This window comes from Myotis daubentonii, chromosome 4 (genome assembly GCF_963259705.1).
Source record: "Myotis daubentonii chromosome 4, mMyoDau2.1, whole genome shotgun sequence".
NCBI classification, from domain to species: Eukaryota; Metazoa; Chordata; class Mammalia; order Chiroptera; family Vespertilionidae; genus Myotis; species Myotis daubentonii.
In genome coordinates this window covers 87,697,755-87,721,513 of record NC_081843.1, presented here as the reverse complement: position 1 = coordinate 87,721,513, position 23,759 = coordinate 87,697,755, and the positions used below count along the sequence as shown (strand labels likewise).

Below are 23,759 nucleotides of genomic sequence, written 5' to 3'. Positions count from 1 at the left end.
CATAATTTCAGCTCTCACATTTAGTCTTTTACCCATTTGAGTGGTTTTTTGTATTTGGTATGAGGAAGCTATGGATCGATTTTCTCCTGGCTGTAGGTCACATTTTCTTGCTTCTTGTTGTCTGGTAATTTTGTAATCTTCCCGTAATGAGTGTTGGATTTGCTCTGGTAGGAAGTTAATTTGCTGGTGGTACAATTTTCTCCTTTTGAAACTTCTTGAAATGCTTCTGGGGCAGCCTTTGCTTTGGGAATGGTTTATCACCTCTACTGCAGTGACCCTTCCAGGGTCTGTTGAGCTCTCCATGTGATCGGCAAGTCCCCTACCGTGGCTGGTGGGAGCTCAGTGGGCCTCAGCCCTGCCTGGGCTCGGAGACCTGCAGGGTCTCACCCTGTGACTGAGTCAGTGGGCTTCTGTGGAGAACCTGTCAGCACCTGAGGCTCCCTAAGCTCTACCCAGCAAGACCCCATGCTGTGCTCATTGGGGAGGGGCGGAAGGTGCCTCCAGGTGGGAAGTGGGGCGTTGTCATCTCCAGTCCCACATCTGCAAATACTCGTTTGGTGTACTTTGTCCAGCTTTCTAGTTGGTATGATGACAATCCCTCATGGCCAGAGTGGAGGCCTCTCACCTTTCCATGGCAGCCATCCCCTCCCACCCCACCCCCCGGCAGAGCACAGGTTCAGAGTTAGGCTGCCGGGGTCCAGGTCCTGGCTCTGCTGCTGGCTGTCTCTGGGTTGGATAGTGTTCTTACCCTCTCAGTTCCTGGGGTCCTTGCTGTAAATGGGGCAACACAGCTGCAGTGGGGATCCAACGTGACAGTGTAGGTGCAGCCCAGTGCATGCCTGGCCCGCCTCAAAGGCTCCCTTATCCGGATCCAAGAACCATGACAATAAACACACCTGGAGAAGGAAAGCTGCAGGAAGTGGAAGTGTTAGATCTCTGCCGAGGCTGGTGACATCCCAGGCCATCCCTGTTTGGTCCTCCAGGCCACTTACACTCTGGAAATGTCTGCTTTTCAGCCCCAAACCATCTTATTCAGACGTCCTGTCCTCATCCTACTGTGCGCCTGCTCTTGGGAAGCACCTGCCCTTCCCTGTGCCCGGTGGCATCCTGCAGTGGCTGGCATGGCTGCCGGCTCCTCTCCGGCTGACAGCATCTGCAGGGCCTGTCCTCTGGAGTGTCTGTGGGATTTCACACAACTTCAGACAAGAGGACTTTTTAGTCTTGGGGAAGGGACTTGGCCAGCACAGACGAGGGGCTAATTCTCAAAGCAGCCTGAAGTGTCTGAGGTAAAACCAGTGGGTACAGCATCCTAGAAGCAGTTCACGGTCAGTCCTGAGGAGAGCCACGTGCTTTCTCCCCAGCCACACCCTCTCAGCCTGGGGGCTGTGACCCCTGTGGGCCACCGTGCTCCTTTCCCCTGCAGAAGGGTAAGTGGCCACCTGCCACCAGGTTAGGTGTGTAACCCATGCCCGTGTGTGCAAAACGTAGCTGGATTGTATGTAGGGGTTGGTCCGGGCCCCACACACACTCACTGGGCAGATGGTTTTGTTCCAAGGAGATTTCTCTCATTGGTGAAAAGAGGTTCCAGGTGATAAGGCCTGGCAGGGGCTCCAAGGCAAGGTGAGGAGGGCACATGGGCAGCAGACACAGAGCCAAGGCTGAGGTGAGGGAAAGAGGAGAGAAAGACACAGGGAATTCTATTGACCCAGGTAAAACAGGCCCTGGAAGGGCATGTTCCAGGAGGGCAGGTCCCAGGTGAGGCAGACCCCAGGAGGGCATGTTCCAGGAGGGCAGGTCCCAGGTGAGGCAGACCCCAGGAGGGCATGTTCCAGGAGGGCAGGCCCCAGGTGAGGCAGGCCCCAGGAGGGCAGGTTCCAGGAGGGCAGGCAGGGCACCGCAGGCTGCCAGTGGCCCCCTCCTCTGCCTGACCAAGCAGCTCCCTACCCCAGATCCCACACTGCTATCGGACAGCGTGAGGAGATTCCTTTCACTTCGGCGTGTATCTTGCGCTCCGTAAAGAAGAGGTGGTGACGACAGTTCGGACACTGCAGGCCGACCTGGGCCATGCCGGGTTTGGGACGGAGCAGGAGTGCTGTGCTGGGCTCTCCCTGCCTGTCACAGCCTCTCCTGTCCCAAGACTGTGTGTGTGAAGACCCGAACTTCTCCAGCGTATCCCGGGGTGCCTGCAGCTGGTGAAGGTCTGGGACGCTGCGGTCTGCGCATTCCCCCATGGTGCCAGGAAGATCTGCTCGGACCTCGCAAATCCCGTGGTGATGGCCCTTTTCAGTGTGGCTCCTCCACTGCCTGGGCAGCAGCACAGCCTTTGGCTGAGCTTTGACTCACAGTCCTGCCTGGGAGAGGAGGCGGCAGATGCACGGTGGACACAATGGCACCTTTCCCGCAGGCCGTCACAGGATTTAATGAGATACTGTGTGGAAAGTGCCTCAGACCCCTGCCTGGCCCACAGGGAGGGCTCTTCTGGCCATTCTGTCCCCTTCCCGTGTGGCCTTATGCTCTGTCTTTTTGGTGGTGGATCCCTCTACCAGAAAGTTCTTGAGCAAACCTGGCGCAGACTCATCCTGAGTCTGTTCCCGCAGAATCCTCCTCAACTGCTGGACAGCTCTCGTCAACTGTCACCCTCGGAGAGCAGCGCAGACACCTGTTACTATAGGTCCACTCAGCCTCAGCCCTGTAAAGGGCCTGGACCTTTCGTGTGCAGCAGCGGCCACCACCTTGCTGACACCTTCCCTCTGGTTTCTGTAGCTCTTTCTTCAAACACCCAAGGCACCCATTCTCTCCCCAGTTCCAAACGCAGGGTGCTGAGGGCAGGGCTGGGCTTCTGTGGGCTCCCAGCATGCCACGCCCACCCTCTCCCTCACCTGGAGGATATACCCTGCATCTCAGCTAGGACTGTTGGGCCTGGCCCTTCTCAGAGGGGGGCAGGGGGTCTCTGGCCCTGCCAGGCTGGTCCTGTCTGCCATGTGGAGCTGGGGAGGACAGTCTCTGGGCGAGCTCAGCTGTCTGGTTACAGCTCTGGGTGGGGAAGCAGTGCTCTTCTAGGCCCCCCACCTTTCTCCCTCTCCAGGCGCGGCGTGCTGCACCTCCATGAGAGCCGCGGCATCGGCGACCTGGGCCCTCCCCGCTGGCAGCTCACATCCTGCCTGGTGCTGGTCATCGTCCTGCTCTACTTCAGCCTGTGGAAGGGAGTGAAGACTTCGGGGAAGGTGAGGCTGAGCCTAGCCAACTGGGAAGTGGACACATGGTCATGGGGGGAGTGGACACATGGTCATTGGGGAGAATGGACACATGGCCATGGGGAGAGTGGACACATGGCCATGGGGAGAAGTGGACACATGGTCATGGGGGGGAGTGGACACAGGCCATGGGGAGAGTGGACACATGGCCATGGAGGAGTGGACACAGGCCATGGGGGGAGTGGACACAGGCCATGGGGGGAGTGGACACATGGCCATTGGGGGAGTGGACGCAGGCCATGGGGGAGAGTGGACACATGGCCATGGGGAGAAGTGGACACATGGTCATGGGGGGGAGTGGACACAGGCAATGGGGAGAGTGGACACATGGCCATGGAGGAGTGGACACAGGCCATGGGGGGAGTGGACACAGGCCATGGGGGGAGTGGACACATGGTCCTTGGGGAGAATGGACACATGGCCATGGGGAGAGTGGACACATGGCCATGGGGGGAGTGGACACATGGTCATTGGGGAGAATGGACACATGGCCATGGGGAGAGTGGACACATGGCCATGGAGGAGTGGACACAGGCCATGGGGGGAGTGGACACATGGTCATTGGGGAGAATGGACACATGGCCATGGGGAGAGTGGACACATGGCCATGGGGGGAGTGGACAGGGGGCTGTCATGGGGTTTACGGTGGAGGGTAGGCCATGGCAGGTGGGCTGTGGACGGATGGCTGTGAAGTGGAGGGGTGGCTGTGGTGGGTTGGGTAGCAGACAGGGGGTCTGTGTTTGAGTTGAGGAGTCAACGCAAGACTGAGGTTGAGAAATGGCATCAAGGGAAAAGCACAGCAGAGTGCTTTCAGCATTGAGACAAGCGCAGCATAAATTGGGTTTTGCTGATGACAATATTTTGGCTGTTATCTGGGCACCCAAAGCACTTTTGACCAGAATGTGTTCATCAGGTGTGATGATACATGTAGTGAAGGGCCAGCACATGGGAGCCTTTTGATAGTGAGCGTGCCTTTCCTCCCTCTGGAGCCCGGAATCCATCCTTTACATGTAATCCAGGTGCACGTTCGCACAATCAAGTGAAACTTGCTCACATCTCACTCACCAGAAATCCAGCCACTCCTGCTGTGACAGACCAAATACAGAGCAGGAATGCTCCTTCCTTGCCAAATGGTTTGTCCTCTTTTAATCCCTGGGAAAGATGCACACAGTGGAAGTCATGATGGCCTCCCCCAGTGAGCATCTACTGAGCTGGCGTCCTGTGAATGTTCGGGATGTGGGGCTTCCCAGGCAGAGGCCACCTCTCTCCCAGCACCAACCATCAGGGTGACGCTGTGCCCACTCCCTGCCAGCAGGTGGCCTGTGCAGCCCGGTGACGCTGTCCTCTCCCCAGGTCGTGTGGATCACGGCCACCATGCCATACGTGGTCCTTTTCGCCTTGCTCCTGCGAGGAATCACTCTCCCTGGAGCCATGGACGGCATCAGGGCATACCTGAGCGTTGACTTCCGTCGGCTCTGTGAGGCGTCCGTGAGTATGCCCACCGCTCGCGACCCTGAAGTCCATGTGGACGGGCAGGCATGGTGTCAGGGGGTCCCCATGCTTTGGGGGAGGAGATCCCAAAGGCAGAACCTGGGCTGGAATTTCTCACTCGCCCTATAAATCCAGCAGGTGCTGGCTGCCCTGCTGTGTGCGAGGTTCTGCAGAGCAATGTGTAAACCTGATCCCACCCATAGAGTTCACCGTCTTATTGAGAAGGGGGGTGGGAATGGACAGGAGGGAGTGGGTGCAAATTCAGATGCACTGGATGGGCGATTCAGGAGAGCTCAACGGACCAGAAGAAGGCAGTTAGGGGAAAGGTCACCTGCTGGGTCTTCGCAGAAACAGGATGAAGGCTCCTGCCTATTGACCTCTTCCCCATGTCCCATCCCATGTCCCGGAGGAATGCTCTTGGGTTCCCGGATAAGCACCGATGGCCCGGCCCAGTCTGTGCCAGTGAGCTCCTCCACCTGCCTGGAATGCAGCCTGAGCTCCAGCTCCCTGTCCATCGGCCCATCAAGACAGATATCGCAGGAACCAGGGCTTCTCCTCGGGAAGCCAGACCTCAATGGTGACAAGAGCATGATCTAAAACACTAACTCTGGAGTCAGGCTGCATGTTTCTTCGGCAAAGGAAGCAGTACTGGAGGCAGCCTCCTGGAGAGCAGCGGCTTGGCCGGGCCATGGGAGAGGGGTCTCCGGAGAAAGAGAGAGAAGGGATGGCATTGCAGGGAAACAGCTCAGAAATGACGGTGACCGCTGGCCAGTGGGTGTAGGGGTAATGGGAACAGCAGCTTTCCAAAGGGAGTGGGTGCCAATTCAGGTGCACTAGATGGGCAGATGGTGGGACTCCAGCAGCCACCGGGGAGTAACTAGGTGTGGAAGGCCATGTGGCCAGGAGGGGAAGGTCCAGGCTGGGGGTAGGGCCCCTTTGGAAGGGGCTGCCTTATGCTGCTAGGTTGCCATGAGAGGCACGTGTGGGGCTCGCTAGGGACTCAGGAAGGAGCAGCCCTGAGGCAGAAATGGGAAGGCTGATGGGGTGTGGCTCAGCTCCCAGGAAGCCCAGGAGGTGAGGTGGCTGCAGGAGCCATGGGAGGAAGGCGAGAGGAGGTGAAGGGAGAGGGAGCTGGATGACTGGAGAGAGAGGAAATGCAGCAGAGGCCCAGACACGGCTCCAGGCAACATGCACGAGGAAGCAAAACAGATGCCAGCACTGATTCATAATAAATTAACTGTGGTCATGTGGGCAAATGCAAAGAACGCACGAAGACGTGGTCCCTTTTCATCACGCTCCGTCAGGCCAGTGACACGGGAAGGTTTATTCCCTGAGACGCCTATGACTCTGATCATGTTGTTGATGCCAGGTGCTTGTTGATAATGGCGTTTAAATTCCACCCTGTTCCATGGAGCTGGAGGCATCTCAGCAGGAGATGCCTGCAGGGAGGACAGGGAGCTGAGGCTTCGGTCTTTGCACAATTGCACAATTGCCTCGAGACAGCTGGCCCTCACTTCCGCAATTATCTCCAACAGCCGCTCATTCCCCTCTGGCTGCAGGTTTGGATCGATGCTGCCACCCAGATATGCTTCTCACTGGGCATTGGGTTTGGGGTGCTCATCGCCTTCTCCAGTTACAATAAATTCACCAACAACTGCTACAGGTGGGTTCTGAACTCTTGTCCCATTCCCTCCCATAAGATGGTCTGAAAAAATCAATGTGCATCACTGATATGGGGGTGGGGGTATCCCAATATGTGCCCAGTAGAAAGCAAGGGGAAGTAAGCTCTGTGTGCAAAACCACTGAGCCAAATGGCTTTTTAAGTGAAAACTAAAATGGGGAAACTACAGGCAAAATGCTGGTCCTTGCTTTCAGGAAGGTATTGAAACACGTGAAGATGTGCATCACCTCCCTGCAAGGAAGCCTCCTAAATCCCAGGAGCAGCAGATTCCCCCCGAGGCCCCACCCCTGCCTCCTCCTCTCCCCCTGCCTCCCTCCTCTTCCCAAAGCCCAGGTCGGGCTCCTCCTCCAGACACCCCCACAGTGAAGAACCTAAATGAGTCCCCTGGCCTGCACCTGGGAGCCTGGCTCCCGCAGGGTATCCCAGCCTCTATGCAGAGGCACCCAGATGACCCAGCATCAGGCAGGAAGGAAAATGGCAGCACTGTGTGCCCACAGCCTGGTGGCATCTTGGCCATGCCACCTGGCCCAGAACGACCTGACTTAGCTGCCGCCACATGTTGGACCCAAAAATCCTTCTAAAAACAGAAACAGAATTTACCTGGGACCTGCTTTCTTTGACCTTTACAGGCTCATGTTTAAATATATTTTTATTGATTTCACTGGGGATGGAGCCTGCAACCCAGGCATGTGCCCTTGACTGGAATCGAACCTGGGACCCTTCAGTCCACAGGCCAATGCTCTATCCACTGAGCCAGACTGGCTAGGACTACAGGCTCATGTTTATATTCTTTCATATCCTGAGGATAAAATGTGGTAAATATACAAAGACAGCGAGTGTGCACAGCAAAATGACCAGACTGCTGCCAGGCTCCCACAGAGGGTGAACTCTGGGCGGCTGTTTCCAACACAGCCCTGCCTGAGCCCACCGGTGCCCTCAGGCCCGGGCACTCTGCAATGTCCTTCCATTTGGCTCCCAGGAGGGCTGAGAGTGGAATCTTCAGACCAGCAGCACCAGCCCCCCAGAAGCAGCAGGAAAATACGACATCTAGGGCCCCCCAAACCCACTCTGTCCTAATCTGCATTTGAACAAGGTCCCTGCTGCCTGACAGCTCCCTCACCATGGGTGGGGACCCCCATGGCCATCTGTTTGTCCACCCAGCGCCCCCGGGTTGCTGGTGCAGACCACCTCACCTTCATCACTGAGTCATGTGTCCCAGGAGCCTTGCCATCCCGGCCAAACATGACGGCTGCTCACCATAAGGACATGCCCAGAGCCCAGAACCCGCAGCTGGGAGGTCCCGTCCCAATGGGCAGCGCAGCCGGAGGACAGGCTCTGCAGCTCAGGAGGGCCTGGCCGCGCTTGGAGGAAACATGTAGTAAACTGAGAATGATGACTGGAAATGGCAGCTGCTCCAGCGCTGGCCTGGGTGTCTTCTTCTCACAGAGACGCCATCATCACCACCTCGGTCAACTCCCTGACGAGCTTCTCCTCGGGATTCGTGGTCTTCTCCTTCCTGGGGTACATGGCCCAGAAGCACAGTGTACCCATCGGGGACGTGGCCAAGGATGGTGAGTCCCCCGAGCGCAGGCTGCGGCCCCCATACCTCCACCTGCTCTAGGCCAGTTCTCAAAATGTGTTTTCTTGCAAAATGACGGGGAGACACAGGCCTTGGTACAAGAAGAGTTGCTGATCTGCAGAATTGCACATGTTCATGTGCTGGACCGATTGCAGGACAAATAATTGGAAGCAGGACAACCCCTGTCCCCACATCCTCCCACTCCCACCCTTTGTGGGACAATGTGACAGTGGCCCCTCGGCCTCGTGCTCCTCACAGAAGCCACTTGGGCTGCAGGATGAGGTCCAGTTCCTTTGTCAGTCTGGATCCCCCAACTTTGTTTACACCCTGAGGGGAGATGAGCGGGGTTGGGAGCACTGAGCTGTCCCAAGCAGCAAGGCTTTTGGATTTCCACGCATGATCAGCCAAAAAAAAGTTGGGTTGTTTTTGACATGAGCAGCTAATCTGTTCCAAAGCTTTTCCCTCCAAAAGCCAATGGCCATGACATGTTTACGGGGGATGTGGACAGTATTCGGAGGAAACCTGGACTCTCCAGCACTCGGTGCCTGTGCCCTGGGAGTTGGCGGGTGGAGGGTGCAGGTGCGGGCACAGACCACCCAGGAGCGGGCTCAGCCCCAGCAGGGAGTGCACCAGGCAGGGGAAGCTGGGAGGCTGGGCACAGATATGGGTCCTGAGAGGGGACTCTGATTGCTGCAGCTCCCTGAGCACTTGGGAGTCTGCTTGGTTCTAGTTCGTGATGGAAACCGTGGCATAAGCAGCCTTGAATGGGGTCAGTGCAGGCTCCAGTCCTCTTGAGATGGCTGCAGCCCCTCCCCTGCCTTCAAGACTGTTGTGCAGGTGATTGGGGAGGGGTCTCTCCCCTGGAGACTGTCCTCTGGCTCTGGGGCACTGCCCCGAGTTTGAAGGCCTCCTTCCCCTTCTCCTGGCTGCTGGGACGTCCCTTCTGCTGGGGCTGCTCCTTAGATTCATCTGTGAGTGCAAAGGACGCATCTTCCTGGGTCAGGAATCATTCAGGGAGGGACCCACCACACCTGTGTCCTCAGCTCAGCCGGCAGCTCTCATCCCATCTATTTCCCGAGAGTTGAGCATTAAGAACCCACTTTGAAAGTAGAAAACAGAGACTCCCAGACCCAAAAGGTCCCCTCTGAAATGGCAGAGAAAGCAGGGGCCTGGGATGAATCCTTCGCATGGTTTCAAGTCCATATTCTTCCCTCTAGGAAAAAACATTAATAAAGGTGGGAGAATGGGAACATAAACGCAAATAAGTACAGAGCAGTGAAATTTACTCACCTGCATGTATGCATTTTCTCCGGTCCTTTTTGCCCTTTATTATGATAAATAGGAATAACTTGCAAAGACCTCTATTAACCCTTGAAGGTAAAGCTGGATGTTTTCTATGCATTTGCATGACAAGCAAAGTAAATGTCATTTATGGCTCTAATTCTCAGGAAAACAGGGTGAAATGTTAACTCGGATACAGAAATGAAAGGTGAGGGTGTTGACATTAATTCAACAGAGCTGATGAATCTCTCTCTGGGTTCCTGGCTTTATGGCATTTAGACTTTACAGCATCTCAAAGAATTAACCCTTGGCCTTGCATTTCAGTCATCAGAGAGCCCAGCCCGACCCCAGGGCCATAGAGCCTCTGGGAGGTTGGCCGGTCTCTGGCCTTTGTCCCATCCTCTAGAACAGCGGTTCTCAACCTGTGGGTCGCGACCCCTTTGGGGGTCGAACGACCCTTTCACAGGGGTCGCCTAAGACCATCGGAAAACACATATATAATTACATATTGTTTTTGTGATTAATCACTATGCTTTAATTACGTTCAATTTGTAACAATGAAATTGGGGGTCACCACACCATGAGGAACTGTATGAAAGGGTCGCGGCATTAGGAAGGTTGAGAACCACTGCTCTAGAAAGACCTAAGCGCCCCGTATAAGCTCCCCATTCCTGGCTGGTGCCAGCAGGTCTACTGAGGCCTGGGAGAAACAGAAGAGCTATCAGGTGCTTCCAAAGCAGAGTCTCAGTGGGCAGTGCTTGTCAGCTAAGTATGCGCGTCTTCTGATTGACCATGAAAATTTCTGTGGAAATATTTACCAATTTCCCGTAGGAATATGTTTTTCTCTGAGGCCACTGAAAGCCAAATTGCAACTCATCTTAGGTGAGTCCTGCTGTCCCCGTCCCCTCTCCGTCCCCTCTCTGTCCAGGCTCACAGCCTTTGCCTCCACCTGGATCTCACCTCTTGGGGATGAGGAGCGGGTGTGGCTGCCCAGAGCGCCTGTCCTGACCCAGCAATACCAGTTCCAGAAAGTTGTAGAAGGGGCTGATCTGAGGAGCACTGGCATGTGCCCAGGAGCACTCCCGTTCCCAGCAACACACCAGACAGCACTCATGAATGTGGTCTGCTCATCCAGCCTGTGGTTTTACAGATCACACTTAGAGTACTTCAGGGCACAGAAAATATTTACAACGTATTGCTCACGAACCATAGTGAGTGCAAGTGTGTGAGCGACCTACTCAGGAAGAACAAGCCAGAGGGCCCTCGGGTGCTCAGGGACACAGGCAGGACCCCCAAGGTCCTACCACCCACCCCCTGCCCCCGAGCCCTCACAGCCAGGGACAGGAGAGATCTGGAGCAGAGCTGTGGCCCCTGGTGCTGGGTTCCGTTGTCTAGAGTCCAGAGGCAGGTGTCTGCGAGATTCACAGGAGGGAGGACAGGGGAGGCTGTGATGGGAAAGATTTTGTGCTCCTGAATCTGGAGGCACCTGTGGGGGCCGAGTGGGCCTCTTGGGGGCGGGGAAGAGGGAGTAAACGTGAAGTGACACTCGTGGCAACCTGAGGTTCTGCTTTCAGGGCCAGGGCTGATTTTCATCATCTACCCCGAGGCGCTGGCCACGCTCCCGCTGTCCTCTGCCTGGGCTGTGGTTTTCTTCATCATGCTGCTCACCCTGGGGATCGACAGCGCCGTGAGTGACGCCAGCATTTCCCGTGCCTGGTCCCGCCCACGACAGCCAGGCTCATCTGCAGCCACAGACGCTCCCTGGGGTCCCCTAAAGCTTGTGTTCACACAGAGTGCCGCATGGGTGGCAGGGAGGGGGCCCACAATTACCGGGATAAAGTGTTCGGACCAACTCACCCCTTCTTTTTTCATTCGGGGCACCAGCTGCGCCCTCTGCCTGAGCCATCATGGGCCCTAAATACACACGAAGCAAGAGGGCTGTGCAGGAAAACAGGGTGACATGACCACACAGAGTCAAGGCAGGTTCCTCATGACGCATCACTTTCCCGGCCCCTCAGCCCTAGGAGGGGTGGCTGCACTTGCAGGAGGGGTGGTTGCACTTGCAGGATAGGGCAACAGAAGTCTCTAGCCGCAGCCTAGGCCTTGCCCATTGAGGGTCTCATGTCAGGCCCTTCGTGTGTGTGTACGGGGGGTGAACTAGGGGGTGGACAGTGGACCCTCGTTTGGCCCTGGGTCTCCTGGACTTCCTCAGCCTCCCTCCCCATTGCCTGCTCATGACCTGCTGAGACCTCAAGGTCCTTGTGACTGCCTTGTTCCCCTGAGCTTCCTGGAAAATGCAGAGACCCTCCCCATGAGAACGCTGGTCACTCTCTGTAGCCCTCCACCTCCTCTCCCGCCAGCCCAGTCACCAGCCCTTGGACAGCAGGTCTGGTGGGGATGCAGTCCTGACAGCACTTCCTGGGGGAGGTGGTCTCGATAGAGTGGGGCTAGACGGACCCCAAGCAGTCAGGGCCCCCGGGACACACACTCAGAGTCAGAAAGGCTTCGTATGTTAGTCACATAGCACTTCTCCCCCCCCCCCACCCCTGCCCCAGGACTTCACAGTGGCTGGGAAAGTCACCACCAGTGGACGGAGCATCCACCCCCATTCCTCTCTCTCCAACAACCATGTCACAAGAGAAGCCCTCACGAGGGCTGTCTTGTCTTTAGGGCATTCTGCACCCTGGACACCGTGCAGTTCCCACTCCATGTCCATTTTCTGGGTGAACATCCACTGAATCTCATGTAAATTGCACCTCGGTGTGGTCCCGAGTGCCCCCCAGCGCATCCCCTGCTCTGTGTTGGCTGCAGATGGGCGGGATGGAGTCAGTGATCACCGGGCTCATTGATGAGTTCCAGCTGCTGCACAGGCACCGGGAGCTCTTCACCCTCTTCATCGTCCTGGTCACCTTCCTTCTCTCCCTCTTCTGCGTCACCAATGTACGTACAGGCTCAGCTCACCTGACCATGTCTCATTAGCACTCAGCACTGGGCAGCAAAAGGCTGGTGCGGTCAGGCCAGACAGAGCCACAGCTCTTCTAAGGCTGCATCCCCCCCAAAACAACCCTTGATTTATAATCATACTTGGGTAGCTGTGGTCACACTCGGGTAGCCATGGCCACGTGGAGTAGCTGTGGCACTCTCTGGTAGCTGTGGTCACTCACAGGTAGCCACGAGCACATTCAGGCTAGCAGTGATCACACTTGGATAGCCGTGGTCACATGGAGTAGCCGTGGCACCTATGGAACATGGTCTAGAGTTACTTCAGTGCCTGGACAGCTCCCTGGGAAGTGCCCTTGGCTCAGCCACCTGCCTGTGGATTTATGGGGCTGGAGGGAGGCACCCAGGTCACCTCCTCTCCCAATAGGGGGTCTGCTAAGCTTGGCATTTGGCTGCTTTCATTTCTAATGCCACCAGGAGCCCTCACAAAGGAGAAGAGAGGTCGTCTTTTTTTTTGTAATGGATGTGTCCCTAAGAAGTTGCAGGTGGATTGAATTTTAGTGACTCAAATCAGACTTTAGGGAGTAGTAAAACAGAATCTGTCTATAAATTGAACCCACAGGCCAGGTTTATGTTTTAAGAAAAGCACTTTTATGGTCAAGGCCTGCCACACCAGGACACCGGAGTTCAGTGGGCACTCCCTTCTCTTTCAGGGTGGCATCTATGTGTTCACTCTGCTGGACCACTTTGCAGCCGGCACATCCATCCTCTTTGGGGTGCTCATCGAGGCCATCGGGGTGGCCTGGTTCTACGGTAAGGAAGAAACCTTTCCTGGGCTGGTGTGCTTCGGCGGGCGGGGGACCTGGCCACGGTGCTGCTGCTTTGTGGCTGTGCTGCTACCTTCCTGGCGAAGCTGGCTTGAAAAGGGAAGAACATTAGCTCTAGGAAGCTTATTGTGGTGACCACAGCATCACAGAGATGAGAGGCTTGGCAGCATCATTCCCTAGGATCAATGAAGACAGCGTGGGTGGCACCCCAACACCCTCAGCAAACCTGCCTCAGCCATGCCAGAGGCCAGGGCAAATTCAGGGCAGGAGAAATCCCTTTTAAGATCTCCTGGAGAAAATACTGATCATCTAGAAATACTTTCCTTTAAAAAATGGTGACTATATACATACAATGGAATACTTTCCATCCTTTAAAAAAAGGAAATCCTGACACACGCTACAACACGATGAACCTCGAGGACATTCTGCTGAGATAAACCATCCCAAAAGGAAAAACCCTCTGCGAGTTCACTCCCAGGATGGTCCTAATGTTGTCAAGCTCATAGAGACAGAGTTGGGGGGGTGCGGAGGGGGGGTTTATTCTTTAATGAGTTCAGAGTCTCAGTTTGGGAAGATGGAGAAATCCTAGAGATCAATGGAGATGATGGTTGCATGAACGTACTTAATGCCGCAGAACTTAAAAATGGATAAGATGGTAAATTTTTTGTTATATCTATTTTGCCAAAATTCTTGAAGCGAAAAAACAAATAATGATTGCAGAGGGGAAGCAAGGACAGCTGGGGGGCGGGTGGGAGGGAGGACAGGACAGCTGTGGGGGGGGGGCGGGGCAGGACAGCTATGGGACATCGGGGGAGGACCCCTGAGGTGAGCAGAGGGTGGAGAGGGTCGGGCAGAGTGGCTGGAACTGCACCGGTCTTCCTCATCAGGATTGAGGAGCAAACATCACCCCGTGTCACCATGGGGAACATGTGTGGGGACCCGCCGTCAGCAAGAGCACCGGGCAGTCTGGAGGGGGGCTGGTCCCTACAGGAGGCAGCCTGGGCTTGAGGTCCCCTGGGGTGGCCCCGGGGGTCAGCAAGGACCAAGGTCTTTGCCTGGGCCTCAGAGAAGTCCTGTCCTGACCTCCCTGCTTGGCTCCCCAGGCGTGCGACAGTTTAGCGATGACATCAAGCAGATGACCGGGCAGCGGCCCAGCCTCTACTGGCGGCTGTGCTGGAAGTTCGTCAGCCCCTGCTTCCTCCTGGTAAGGGGCCAAAGGCCATGCACGTCCCTGCTCTGCCCAGGTCTTGCATCTACCCCAGGGTCAGTGGTGGCCGCGGGCAGGTTTCACCAAGGCTGGGGGTGGCGGGGACCCATGCTGCCTGGAGACCAGGTCTCTGAGGTGGAGTCGGTGGTCATGCAGGACTCCAGGAGGGCCAGCTGGTCCCTGAAATCCTCTCTGGCCTCCTGAAGGTGTGGCCCACCCCCCACTAAGCCCACTGAGGACCTCACGTGGGATCTAGGGTGATCTCCTCCATGAAGGCCCTTGTGTGTCCTGCATTCAGCCATACCTCTGCGTTGCGGGGGAGGCCTGAGATGAGTGAGGTTATTGGCGTTTTCCTTGAGGACCAGATAGAATTTAAACCTCCTGGGGCAGCAAGTACTCAGTCCAGAGGACAGAGTGAGGTGGATTCTGTCACCACTCTGCCCTTGGGGGCCTCCCCAGGCACAGGCACAACTCACCGTCCAGCAGCTGCCTGGCTTTTATTGTCTGGGCCCAAACCACATGTGCCTGTTTTATTAAAACATAGCCATGCCATTCATTTACAGCAGGGGTGGGGAACGTCCAGCCTGCCGGCCATATAATCCTGCAAAATCATTTGGTCTGGCCCTGCCAAGGCATTAGATGTGAGGTAATTAAATGTTTGACCGAATAGAGCAGGCTAATGTTTAAGTTGATAATTTTGTGTGGCCCATGAATGATGTTATAAATACCCAAATGGCCCTTGGCAGAAAAGAGGTTCCCCAGCCCTGCCTTACAGGCTGCCCGTGGCTGTTTCCTCGCTGTAGGAGCAGGGCTGAGTGGTTGTGACTGAGACCCGATGGCTCTCGACACCTGAACTACCCCAGCAGGTCTGGACAGGTGACTCCAGATGGCCATTCAAGGCCAAGTCCAGGTCTGAGTGCAGAGTCGGGGAGCTATGCACAGAGGCCAGCACCCCCGGACCCCTGGCTCTCCCCTCACCCCAGCCAGCCCAGTGGGCACCTTGGACAGGCCTGGGATAGACAGGCAGCTTAGGCTGACCCCGTCATGGGCCAGCCCAGAGGCTAGTGAGAGGAAGAGGGAGGAGTCAGGGTGCAGCACCTGATGTGACGGTGCTTCTCACAGAGCCGCACCCGAACCTTTGGAAGCTGCTTGCCACCCCACCCCCCGGCCGCCCGAGGCCCGTCTCCAACATGCCCATCTCCCCGCACTCCAGAGGGCGGAGGCTGTGGGGGTGTGAACCCTAGCAGACGAGGTGTTCTTGAGCTGCTCTACATCCTCAGGTCCCCCGATGGGACAAGGTGTGAGGTTGTCCAAGGACAGCAGTGGGAATGCCCACTGTCAAACTCAGAGCTGAGAGGACGTGCACCTCAGGAACCCCATCCTGTGGCAGCAGCTGGGGACTCGGAGCAGCAGGAGAAGCAGGCACTGCCTGGGTTCCCTGGTCTGTGGGGCCAGGGCCCCTAGAGCTGTGGTGGCTGGAAGACCCCCGGCCCCGACACGCTGGCCCCATTCCTCCTCTGCACCCCCTGCCTGCTGGCCGAGTGCAGCCGCATGACCTCTGCCCTTGGTTTCAGTTTGTGGTCGTGGTCAGCATTGTGACCTTCAGGCCCCCGCACTATGGAGACTACGTCTTCCCCGAGTGGGCCAACGCACTGGGCTGGTCCATCGCAGCGTCCTCCATGTCCATGGTGCCCATCTACGCGGCCTACAAGTTCTGCATCCTGCCCGGGTCCCTGCGGGAGGTGCGTATGTGAGCAGGGCCCCTTACCCATCCCGGTCACCTGACCATGAGGCCACCAACTACATCAAGTGGACTTTTACCTCCCGCCAGCCAAACTCTGAACATAGACCACATACAATCCCAGTACCTGAGACGGGTGAGGCTGTGGGAGGGTTCTCTGAGGCTGCGACACTGAGAGGGAACCTGGCAGCTGCTGGCAGAGGGCCCCGGAGGACCAGCACGGAGCACAGCTGCTCTGTCCGGCCCTGGGGCCTGGGCCACTGGGGCAGGAAGTGGAAGGACGACAAGCTTCCTGGAGCTGAATGTGACAGGAGGCTCCTCCTGCGTGGCATGTGAGCTTCAGGTGCCCTGAGGCCGGATTTGGGCCAGTGGGGGTGCGTCTTGTTCACCTTCCCTCGGAGCCCACCGAGAGCTGACGTGGAGACAAAACTTCTCCAGCATCTGCCTCTTTAACCTTTGCTGGACTCTGCTCCAGGGCCTAAGGGGACCCGGATGTCAGCTCCCGTACCTGACCACCACATGCCAACCAGGGAGTCTGGTCACCTTACTGAGCGTGTGCCCGCACCCACGGCCTCTCCATTTCTCCTAGAAAGTGGCCCACGCCATCACCCCCGAGAAAGAGCGCGAGCTGGTGGACAGCGGGGAGGTGCGCCAGTTCACGGTGAGTGCTGCTATCCCCACTGTCCCCTCGGCTGGATGCACACAGATCTAGAGAGCAAGCCTGTCCTTGAATCACGGCCCTCAGAAGGCTGGGAGGCTCGTTCACTCATTCAGTGAATGCTCCCTGCCACCACCTTCTGAGAACCCCTGACCTGAGGAGGGCGGGCAGCAGACGAAGTGTATCAGGTGCAGACAGCAGGCGGAGAAAGAGAAAGCAGAGAGGGGCAGAACTTGACTTGAGGCCCACCAAGACATGGCATCTGAGCAGTCATCTGTGTGAAGGGAAGGGCCTGCATTTCAAGGGGTGTGGGGCACATCACAGGGAAAGGCCCTGAGGGGTGGGCAGAGCAAATTGTAGGATCAGCAAAGGACTCACCTGCCTCACAGAGGGAGAAAAACTTGGAGCAGCCCAGGCCACCTTGCTGGTGGTCATCTGCAGGAGGTGAGAGGCTCCAGAAGGTCTGGCGCCAAGATGGAGCCCAGATCTGATGACATTGACAGGCTCCCTCGCTGGGGCTGCTATGAGGTGGGGTTACGAGGAGACGGGGGAGTGGGGGGGATAAAGGGAGGCTCTGGTGGGAGGGAGTAGGGGTCATATCAGGCCTGTAGCAGGATTTATTCTTTCTCCTCACCTTACAACTGGGAGCATGCATGAGCTTCCATACGTGTTTACCATATGCTATGGAGCAGCTGTGGAAATGGCCCTAATGTTGTTGAGAGACAGAGTAAAATGTGTGACACATTTTAACTCCCACATCCTATGAGGTAAGTTGTCACTCTCTCTTCCAAGAGGGTGCCCCTGAAGCACGGAGAGACTAAGGAACACCCCACAGTAACATAGCTGGTCAGTGGAAGGTGACCTGGCAGGCACTCCCTTTTCTACTACCTTGTGAGAAGGACTTAGATCAGGTGAGAGCTGAGTCAGGGTGCTAATGACAGCTATGACTGCTGGATGGCCAATCCTTCTAGGATGTGGGTGCCACATTGATTCAAAAACCATCAAAGGGGCACAATTTTAGGCAGTGGTGGGCAAGGTGGTCTATTAAGACAGAGAACTTCCTCTTACACAGTTTGCAGGACAGATGTCTTGGTGCAGGCTGCTATTCATTCTTTGCTTTCTATTTCATTAATTTCCCCTCCTGTCTTTATTATTTCTTTATTCTTTGGGTTTACTCTGTTATACTTTTGTCAACATCTTAATTTAGACCTTGGATCACTAATTTTCAACCTTTCAGTTTTCTCATATAAGCCTTAAAGGCTATGACTTTTCCTCAAAATACCCTGTTGGCTGCATTCCACAACTTTTAACAGTATTTTCCTCATCATTCAGTTCTAAGCTTATTTTAATATATATTGTGATTTCTTCAAGTCTGCTTTTATATCACCGCCTGTTTCAGTTACTGTCTTTCAACATTTTGAAGACATTAATTCTCCTCTGTCATCACACTGAAAAACTTGCAGTCCTATAGGGCATGGTTGCCATGTGCTATGGACCCTTCCTGTCTCCTTTGCTTTTGGTGTTGAAGTTTCCCTGTAGTGTGCCTTTCTGTTTTTCTTTTTAAAAATTTATCTTTATTGCTGAAAGTCTTACAGATATTCCCCCTACATCCCCCATTGACCCCCTCTCAGGATATCTTGTGTGACCAGGGTGTGTGGGTCCATTTTTTTGTCAGTTCTGGGAATTTTGCAGGTAGACTTAAATCTTGCCTCTTGCCTGTTTCCCTTTGGGGCTCTGGTGTGTGAGACTCACCTGGGCATTATGCTGATTGAATCTTTGGGTTTATTTGTTTCCATGTGTGTAGTTACAGCACCTCTCTTTTTGCTTCTTATACCTACAGCTCATTGAGCCTCTTGGAACTCTGCATTTATAGTTTTCAGCAAATTTGGGAAATTCTGGCTATCATTTCTTCAGCATTTTTTCTGTTCCCACCTCTTTCAAGGGCTCCAATTACATGTATTAGGCCACTTTAATTTTCTTTTTCTCTGTTTTATTTCATATGCTTTCTGTTGTATTTTACTTCACTATTTGTTTCCTCCGCAATATCTAATGTGCTGATAATCCAGCAATTTATCGTCTCACACGTTGTAGTTTTCTTCTCTAGAAATTCAATTTGGGTCTTTTTCACGGCTTTCCTGTCTCTGCTGAACTTTTTGAGCATATAGAGTGCAGTTATAATCACAGGTTTAATGTCCTTCTCTGCTGATGTTAACATTTAGGTCAGTTTCTGTTGGTTGACTTTTCTCATTAGGGGTGAATTTTGCTGCTTCTGTGCATGTCTGGTGATACTTAATTCCATTCCAAATATTGTGAGTTTTACCTTGCTAGGTGCTGGGTATTGTTGCACCCCTTTAAATGTTCTTGAACTTTGTTCTGGGACACTGTCAAGTTACTTGGGGACAGTGTGACCTTTGGGGGACTTGCTTTTTAGGATTTGTTAGGTGGGAGCAGAGCAGCATTCAGTGTAGGAAATAGCCAGTGTAGGGCTATTTCCCACCATGGAAGCGAGTCCTTCGTGAGTACTGTTCCCAGTGTCCCACAAGCCTGGGATTTTCCAGTTGTGCTGGCGGAGCAGCACAGTTCCCATCCGGGGTGCATTTCAGAGGCTGTTCCCTCTAATCCTGTTGGGTGGCTCTTTCCCAAACCTCCTGTGCACAGAGTCTTCAGCTGAACCCTCAAGGGGACCCTGTGGTCTCCAGGGCTCCCTGTGCAGGTCTCTCCTCTAGGTACTTTGTACTGAAAACTCCAGCTGCCTTGGCGTCCCCAGCACCAGGGGGTTCACTGGCTGCACCAGGGTCCCACTGCAGCCTACAGATTTCTCAGACACATCCAGCCAGGCAGTCTGAGAGCCCCCTTGCTTGTTTCTCTCAGTATCATTGTCCCTTGTCATCTGAGGTCTCGTGTCTTGACAACCATTATTACGTATATTTTATTCATTTTGGGCAACATCAGATAGTAGAGTAAATTCAGTCGCTATTACTCCATCTTGACCAGAACTACCCTTGTGTGTGGCTGTGGCCCACTCCCTCCACCTGCTACACAACATTCAGTGTGTAAACCTGGCACAACAGGGCCCTCATCCTCCACCTCATGGCTCTCTGATTGTATCCCACTTCAGCGACAGCTACACTTCACTTCACCCCTGGAAGCTGCATTTGGTCCGCCCGTTTCTTGTGAAATACACCATCATTGTAGGTGGCAGATGTCACTTTTAAAACGTCTTACACAGCTGCCCCGTAATCTGACAGTGGCAACCTCTCTGGTCTGTGGGGTCTGAAGTTTCCATTGTTCTGACTCCACTGAGAGTGGGCTGCAGCCATGTTCCTGGTGTCCATGTTCACGAGCTCATGGCTTGATCTTAATCTGTTGGAGTTCTGAGATACCCCCTGAGCACACCTTCCTCCAGAGAAGGTCGCCTTCTGCTGCTGCCGTGGCCAGGACAGAGGGTTGGGGCTCGGCCCTGGGTCCCACGCATGGCCTCCCTTGCCCACCAGTTCCCTTTACAGAGCACCCGGGCTCCGCCAGCGTGGGCCCCACCTGTCGGTCGCTGCCGGCCCCCTGGAGTCCTGACCCCCTGTGGGTGATGGAAGAGCCCTACAGGGGACCAGTGGCAGATTGAGCATCTCCCTGTCCCCGCCGTGGCTGTGTCAGAAAGAAGCCCTGCATGCCCTTGTTTTAAAAATGTTTAAAAAGTGTAGTTCTTGCCATTTAGTGTGATCGAATGGCTTGTGCTCAAAAATAGGCTGAACTCCCAGCTGCATGATAGGCGATGACATTTGCAGGAAGACTGAATAGCTGGCCTGTCGATCTCATCCGTCCCGAGTGTAATGAGGCCTGCTCCCGCACCTGTTGGGGTCATGTAAGTGACATAGAACTGCAGGGCACAGCCTTTCAGGGACGGACCAGAGGCCCCAGGAGAGTGGCTGTGGGGGTCTGGGGGCACCCCAGGTGACACAGATGCTGTGGGGATGCCATCTGAGACCAGCCCCAGGTTTGCTGGTGTGCGGTGTTTGTCTGGTCAGCAACTGGCCCAGCCGCCATGAGGTCCCCGGCTGTATCCTCACCATCCTCTCTGCTGAGATCCCTCACAGCTACCAGTCAGTCATAGGCTTCTCAATTCACTTCTAAATAAGCCCATTTTCTTCGCAGCTGCGCCACTGGCTCATGGTGTAGCGGGGAGTGGAGAAGGAAGGCCCTGGGCAGCCGTCCCTGTGGGAGAGACGCAAGCCAAGACGGAAAAGCCGAGCTCGGACAGAAAGGAGGGCTGCTCCACTATTTAACTTCTGCTTCACTGGAAACACGAGAGCTTTATCTTCTGACTGTTTACACCCTTCTGCCACGAAGAGAGGGCCTGCCGTCCGTCCTGTGTCGCTGTGTAACCCCGTAGATCTGTGCCCATTCCCGCAGGTAGAAAACTGTTCTATTCACGTAACACGTTCCCCACCTCAGCCGCCATCCAGAGCACAGGCCTCGCTCATCTGTGTGCTGAAAAGAAATACAGAAATTATTTGTGCACTCTGTGAGAGCCCAGTGCTCACAGCAGCTCCCTGGGTCACTTATTTTGTTCATATTTTTAAAATATCACCATATTTTGCCTAATTGTGCGCAAGGTGAAATGGAAGAACTGCAAAAGTTGATCAAGTGGGAGGCAGGGGGTGGGGGGAGGGGATGCTCATGTCTCCACGTTACACACTGCGTCTGTTCAGAGCCACGGAGGGCGAGGGTCCGTGTATGAAGGGAAGGCTATTTATGTCCTTGTCACTGAGAAAAACAAATCCTGTGGCATCTGTATGGCCGCCACCACTCCTGTCTGGTGTGGGCCGTGGTCAGCTCATGCTCACCTTGCTGTGGATCTCCAGCTGCAGAGCCCCGCAGGCAGGCAGCCTGGGACCCTGCCAGGATTTTATTTCTCTCTGGCACACATCACATCGATAACAACACTTTTTAAGTTAGGGAATGGCTTTTTTAAATCATATTTACCTGTGAATCAAAACTAATGCTCAGATGTAGGATGGGTCTCTGAAAATCTGTTTGCTGATGTCCAGTTGTTGTTACGAGAGTATTAACAAAACCAAGTGAGGACTGCTGGCCGAGGACTGCTCTCCGGGCACCTGGCGTCTGCCTGGAGGGAGAGTGGCCATCGGCCTCAGGATGCACGGGGCTGCTGACCATACGCTCTGGCACAGCTCTGTGCCCCGTGGAGAAGTCCCACTGCGTGTGCTGGCTTTGCAGGGCATCTCGGCACCCCTACCATGGACACTGTTCCCAGGGGGTATGGAACTTGCCTCTAGGGCGGGGAGGCAGGCGGTGGGGGGACGGACTGTCAGCTGGAGGCTGTCTGCAGTGTGGCCAAGAGGAATCAGGTCTGTCCTCTCCTCCTTTGGGGGAGCATCGAGAGCTCCATGTAGAACACTGGTGTTGTCAATGTCTGTCTGTGTCCATACTCAGCATCACCAACAATAAAAACTGTATGCGGGAAAGACAACCCCGGCTTTTTGGCCACTTTTTTGCTCGACCCCATTGTTTTTACGGGCTGGCTGCCTCAGGCTCACAGCTTCACTCCCTCCTGAGTTCTTCACCTGGCAACTTCCAGACCAGAGGGAGCACAGCCTGGGCCCTAAAGGTCTGCTGGGCTTAACCTGGACCCCACCCAAGGCCTAGGCCTGCAGGTTCCCTGGTGCCCGCTGGCTCGGGCCAACCTACACTGTCCTCCTGCCTCTCTAGAGTCCTCATCCGGCCCATCAGCTCCCCTGCAGGCTCCTGCGTGGCCAGACTTCAGCCCTGCGGTCTGACCACCATGCCTGCCGGGCCAAGTGCCCCTTCCAGGGACATGTACCAGAGTCTCAAGTGGCTCCCTGTCCTTGGTGTCTGAGGGCTTTTCATTCACTCTATGGCCGAAGGAGTCCTTCCAGATACCAGTCAGCTCAGGCCACAGCCTAGAGGAGAGCTCTGTGGCTTATCATTATACTTGAAATAAGCCCAGTTCTGGGACCTGAGTGGTCAGGCAGCCAGTCACTCCCTCCAGGCTGTAGGACACTGGTCACTCCTGCCAGACACCCACCCCTGCATGGTCATTCTTGCCCCAGGTCCCCAAAGAATGTCCTCACTTCCTTTGGGTCTCACTTTCCCAGGGACCAGGGGACCCCACAGAGTCTGCCCATTAGACTCCACCCATCTGGCCACATGCAGGTGGGCCATGCCTTAACTGTCCAGCGCTTCCTGCTGCTGCTTTCCTGAGGTGCTGCCTGCCCCTTGGCTATGACCCAGCCCTCCCCCTCCTGGCTCCACAGGTGTCACCTCTGTCAGCCATCACAACAGACACTGGGCTGGACACAGGACCTGTCCCAATGGGACAAGGTGAGCAGAGCTCAGCACCATTATGTCCCCTCTGCTCCTTGGTCACCAGAGCAGGCGTGGGCCACTCGGACTAACTGTCCATGGCCTCGCAGGCCTGTTCTGTTGCAGCTGTGCCCTCACCCCAGGTGCAGTGTGAGCATCTGCAGGACCCTGGGAAAAGTCATGAAACAAAGGCCTGATTGTGCCACAGCCCCCACATGGAGCCTTCCAGGTGTCACATTCTGGGGTGGGGAGAACGCTGGGAGCCAAGCTGTCCTTTCTTATATATTTTCCCACACAAAGAGAGACATGTACATGCACACACAGCGTGTATCCTGCACGTGTCACACGTATAGACACACACATGCTGCACATATCTTACACATACCACATTCCACACCCACACATGTGAATACCTGCATGTACACATACACACAAGCACACGCACCAGGCATGCTTCACATCACACATGAGCATGTGTATGCACACATACACGCTCTCATACTGGGTCCACTGCGGTCAGCAGAGATCTTCGTGGTCAGCTGGGCACAGCCTGGGAACTTTGTGCCTCTCTGGACGGTCCCAGGGAGCTGTTCCATGGATCCAGGCCACCAAAGAACTGCTGAGGGGTGTTGTCTCAGCAGTCACTTGTTACAATGGGAGTTTCCTCCGTGTCCTGATCCCAAGCTACTAGGCTGGGGTTCCTCCTAGGCAGCCAGACAGATAGCCACATGCTGCTCAGAGCTATGACACAAATGGAAGTG

General features: G+C 55.1%; 1 protein-coding gene across 3 annotated transcripts in view; it reads left to right on the top strand.

Annotated features, from left to right (window-relative positions):
• The window catches only part of SLC6A3 (solute carrier family 6 member 3), a 31,032-nt gene extending 8,888 nt beyond the window's left edge, over nt 1–22,144 (top strand). For 2 of the 3 annotated variants that reach the window (XM_059694643.1, XM_059694642.1), the window contains exons 5-15: nt 3,086–3,224; nt 4,608–4,742; nt 6,305–6,408; nt 7,873–7,997; nt 10,861–10,973; nt 12,098–12,226; nt 12,940–13,039; nt 14,157–14,257; nt 15,835–16,002; nt 16,591–16,662; nt 20,809–22,144. In XM_059694643.1, coding sequence (XP_059550626.1) covers nt 3,086–3,224; nt 4,608–4,742; nt 6,305–6,408; nt 7,873–7,997; nt 10,861–10,973; nt 12,098–12,226; nt 12,940–13,039; nt 14,157–14,257; nt 15,835–16,002; nt 16,591–16,662; nt 20,809–20,832 — 1,210 coding nt within the window. In that variant the 3' untranslated portion in view covers nt 20,833–22,144. The remainder of the gene's footprint in view (nt 1–3,085; nt 3,225–4,607; nt 4,743–6,304; nt 6,409–7,872; nt 7,998–10,860; nt 10,974–12,097; nt 12,227–12,939; nt 13,040–14,156; nt 14,258–15,834; nt 16,003–16,590; nt 16,663–20,808) is intronic. The other variant, XM_059694644.1, reaches the window with a different exon arrangement.
• The last annotated feature ends 1,615 nt before the right edge of the window (nt 22,145–23,759 follow it).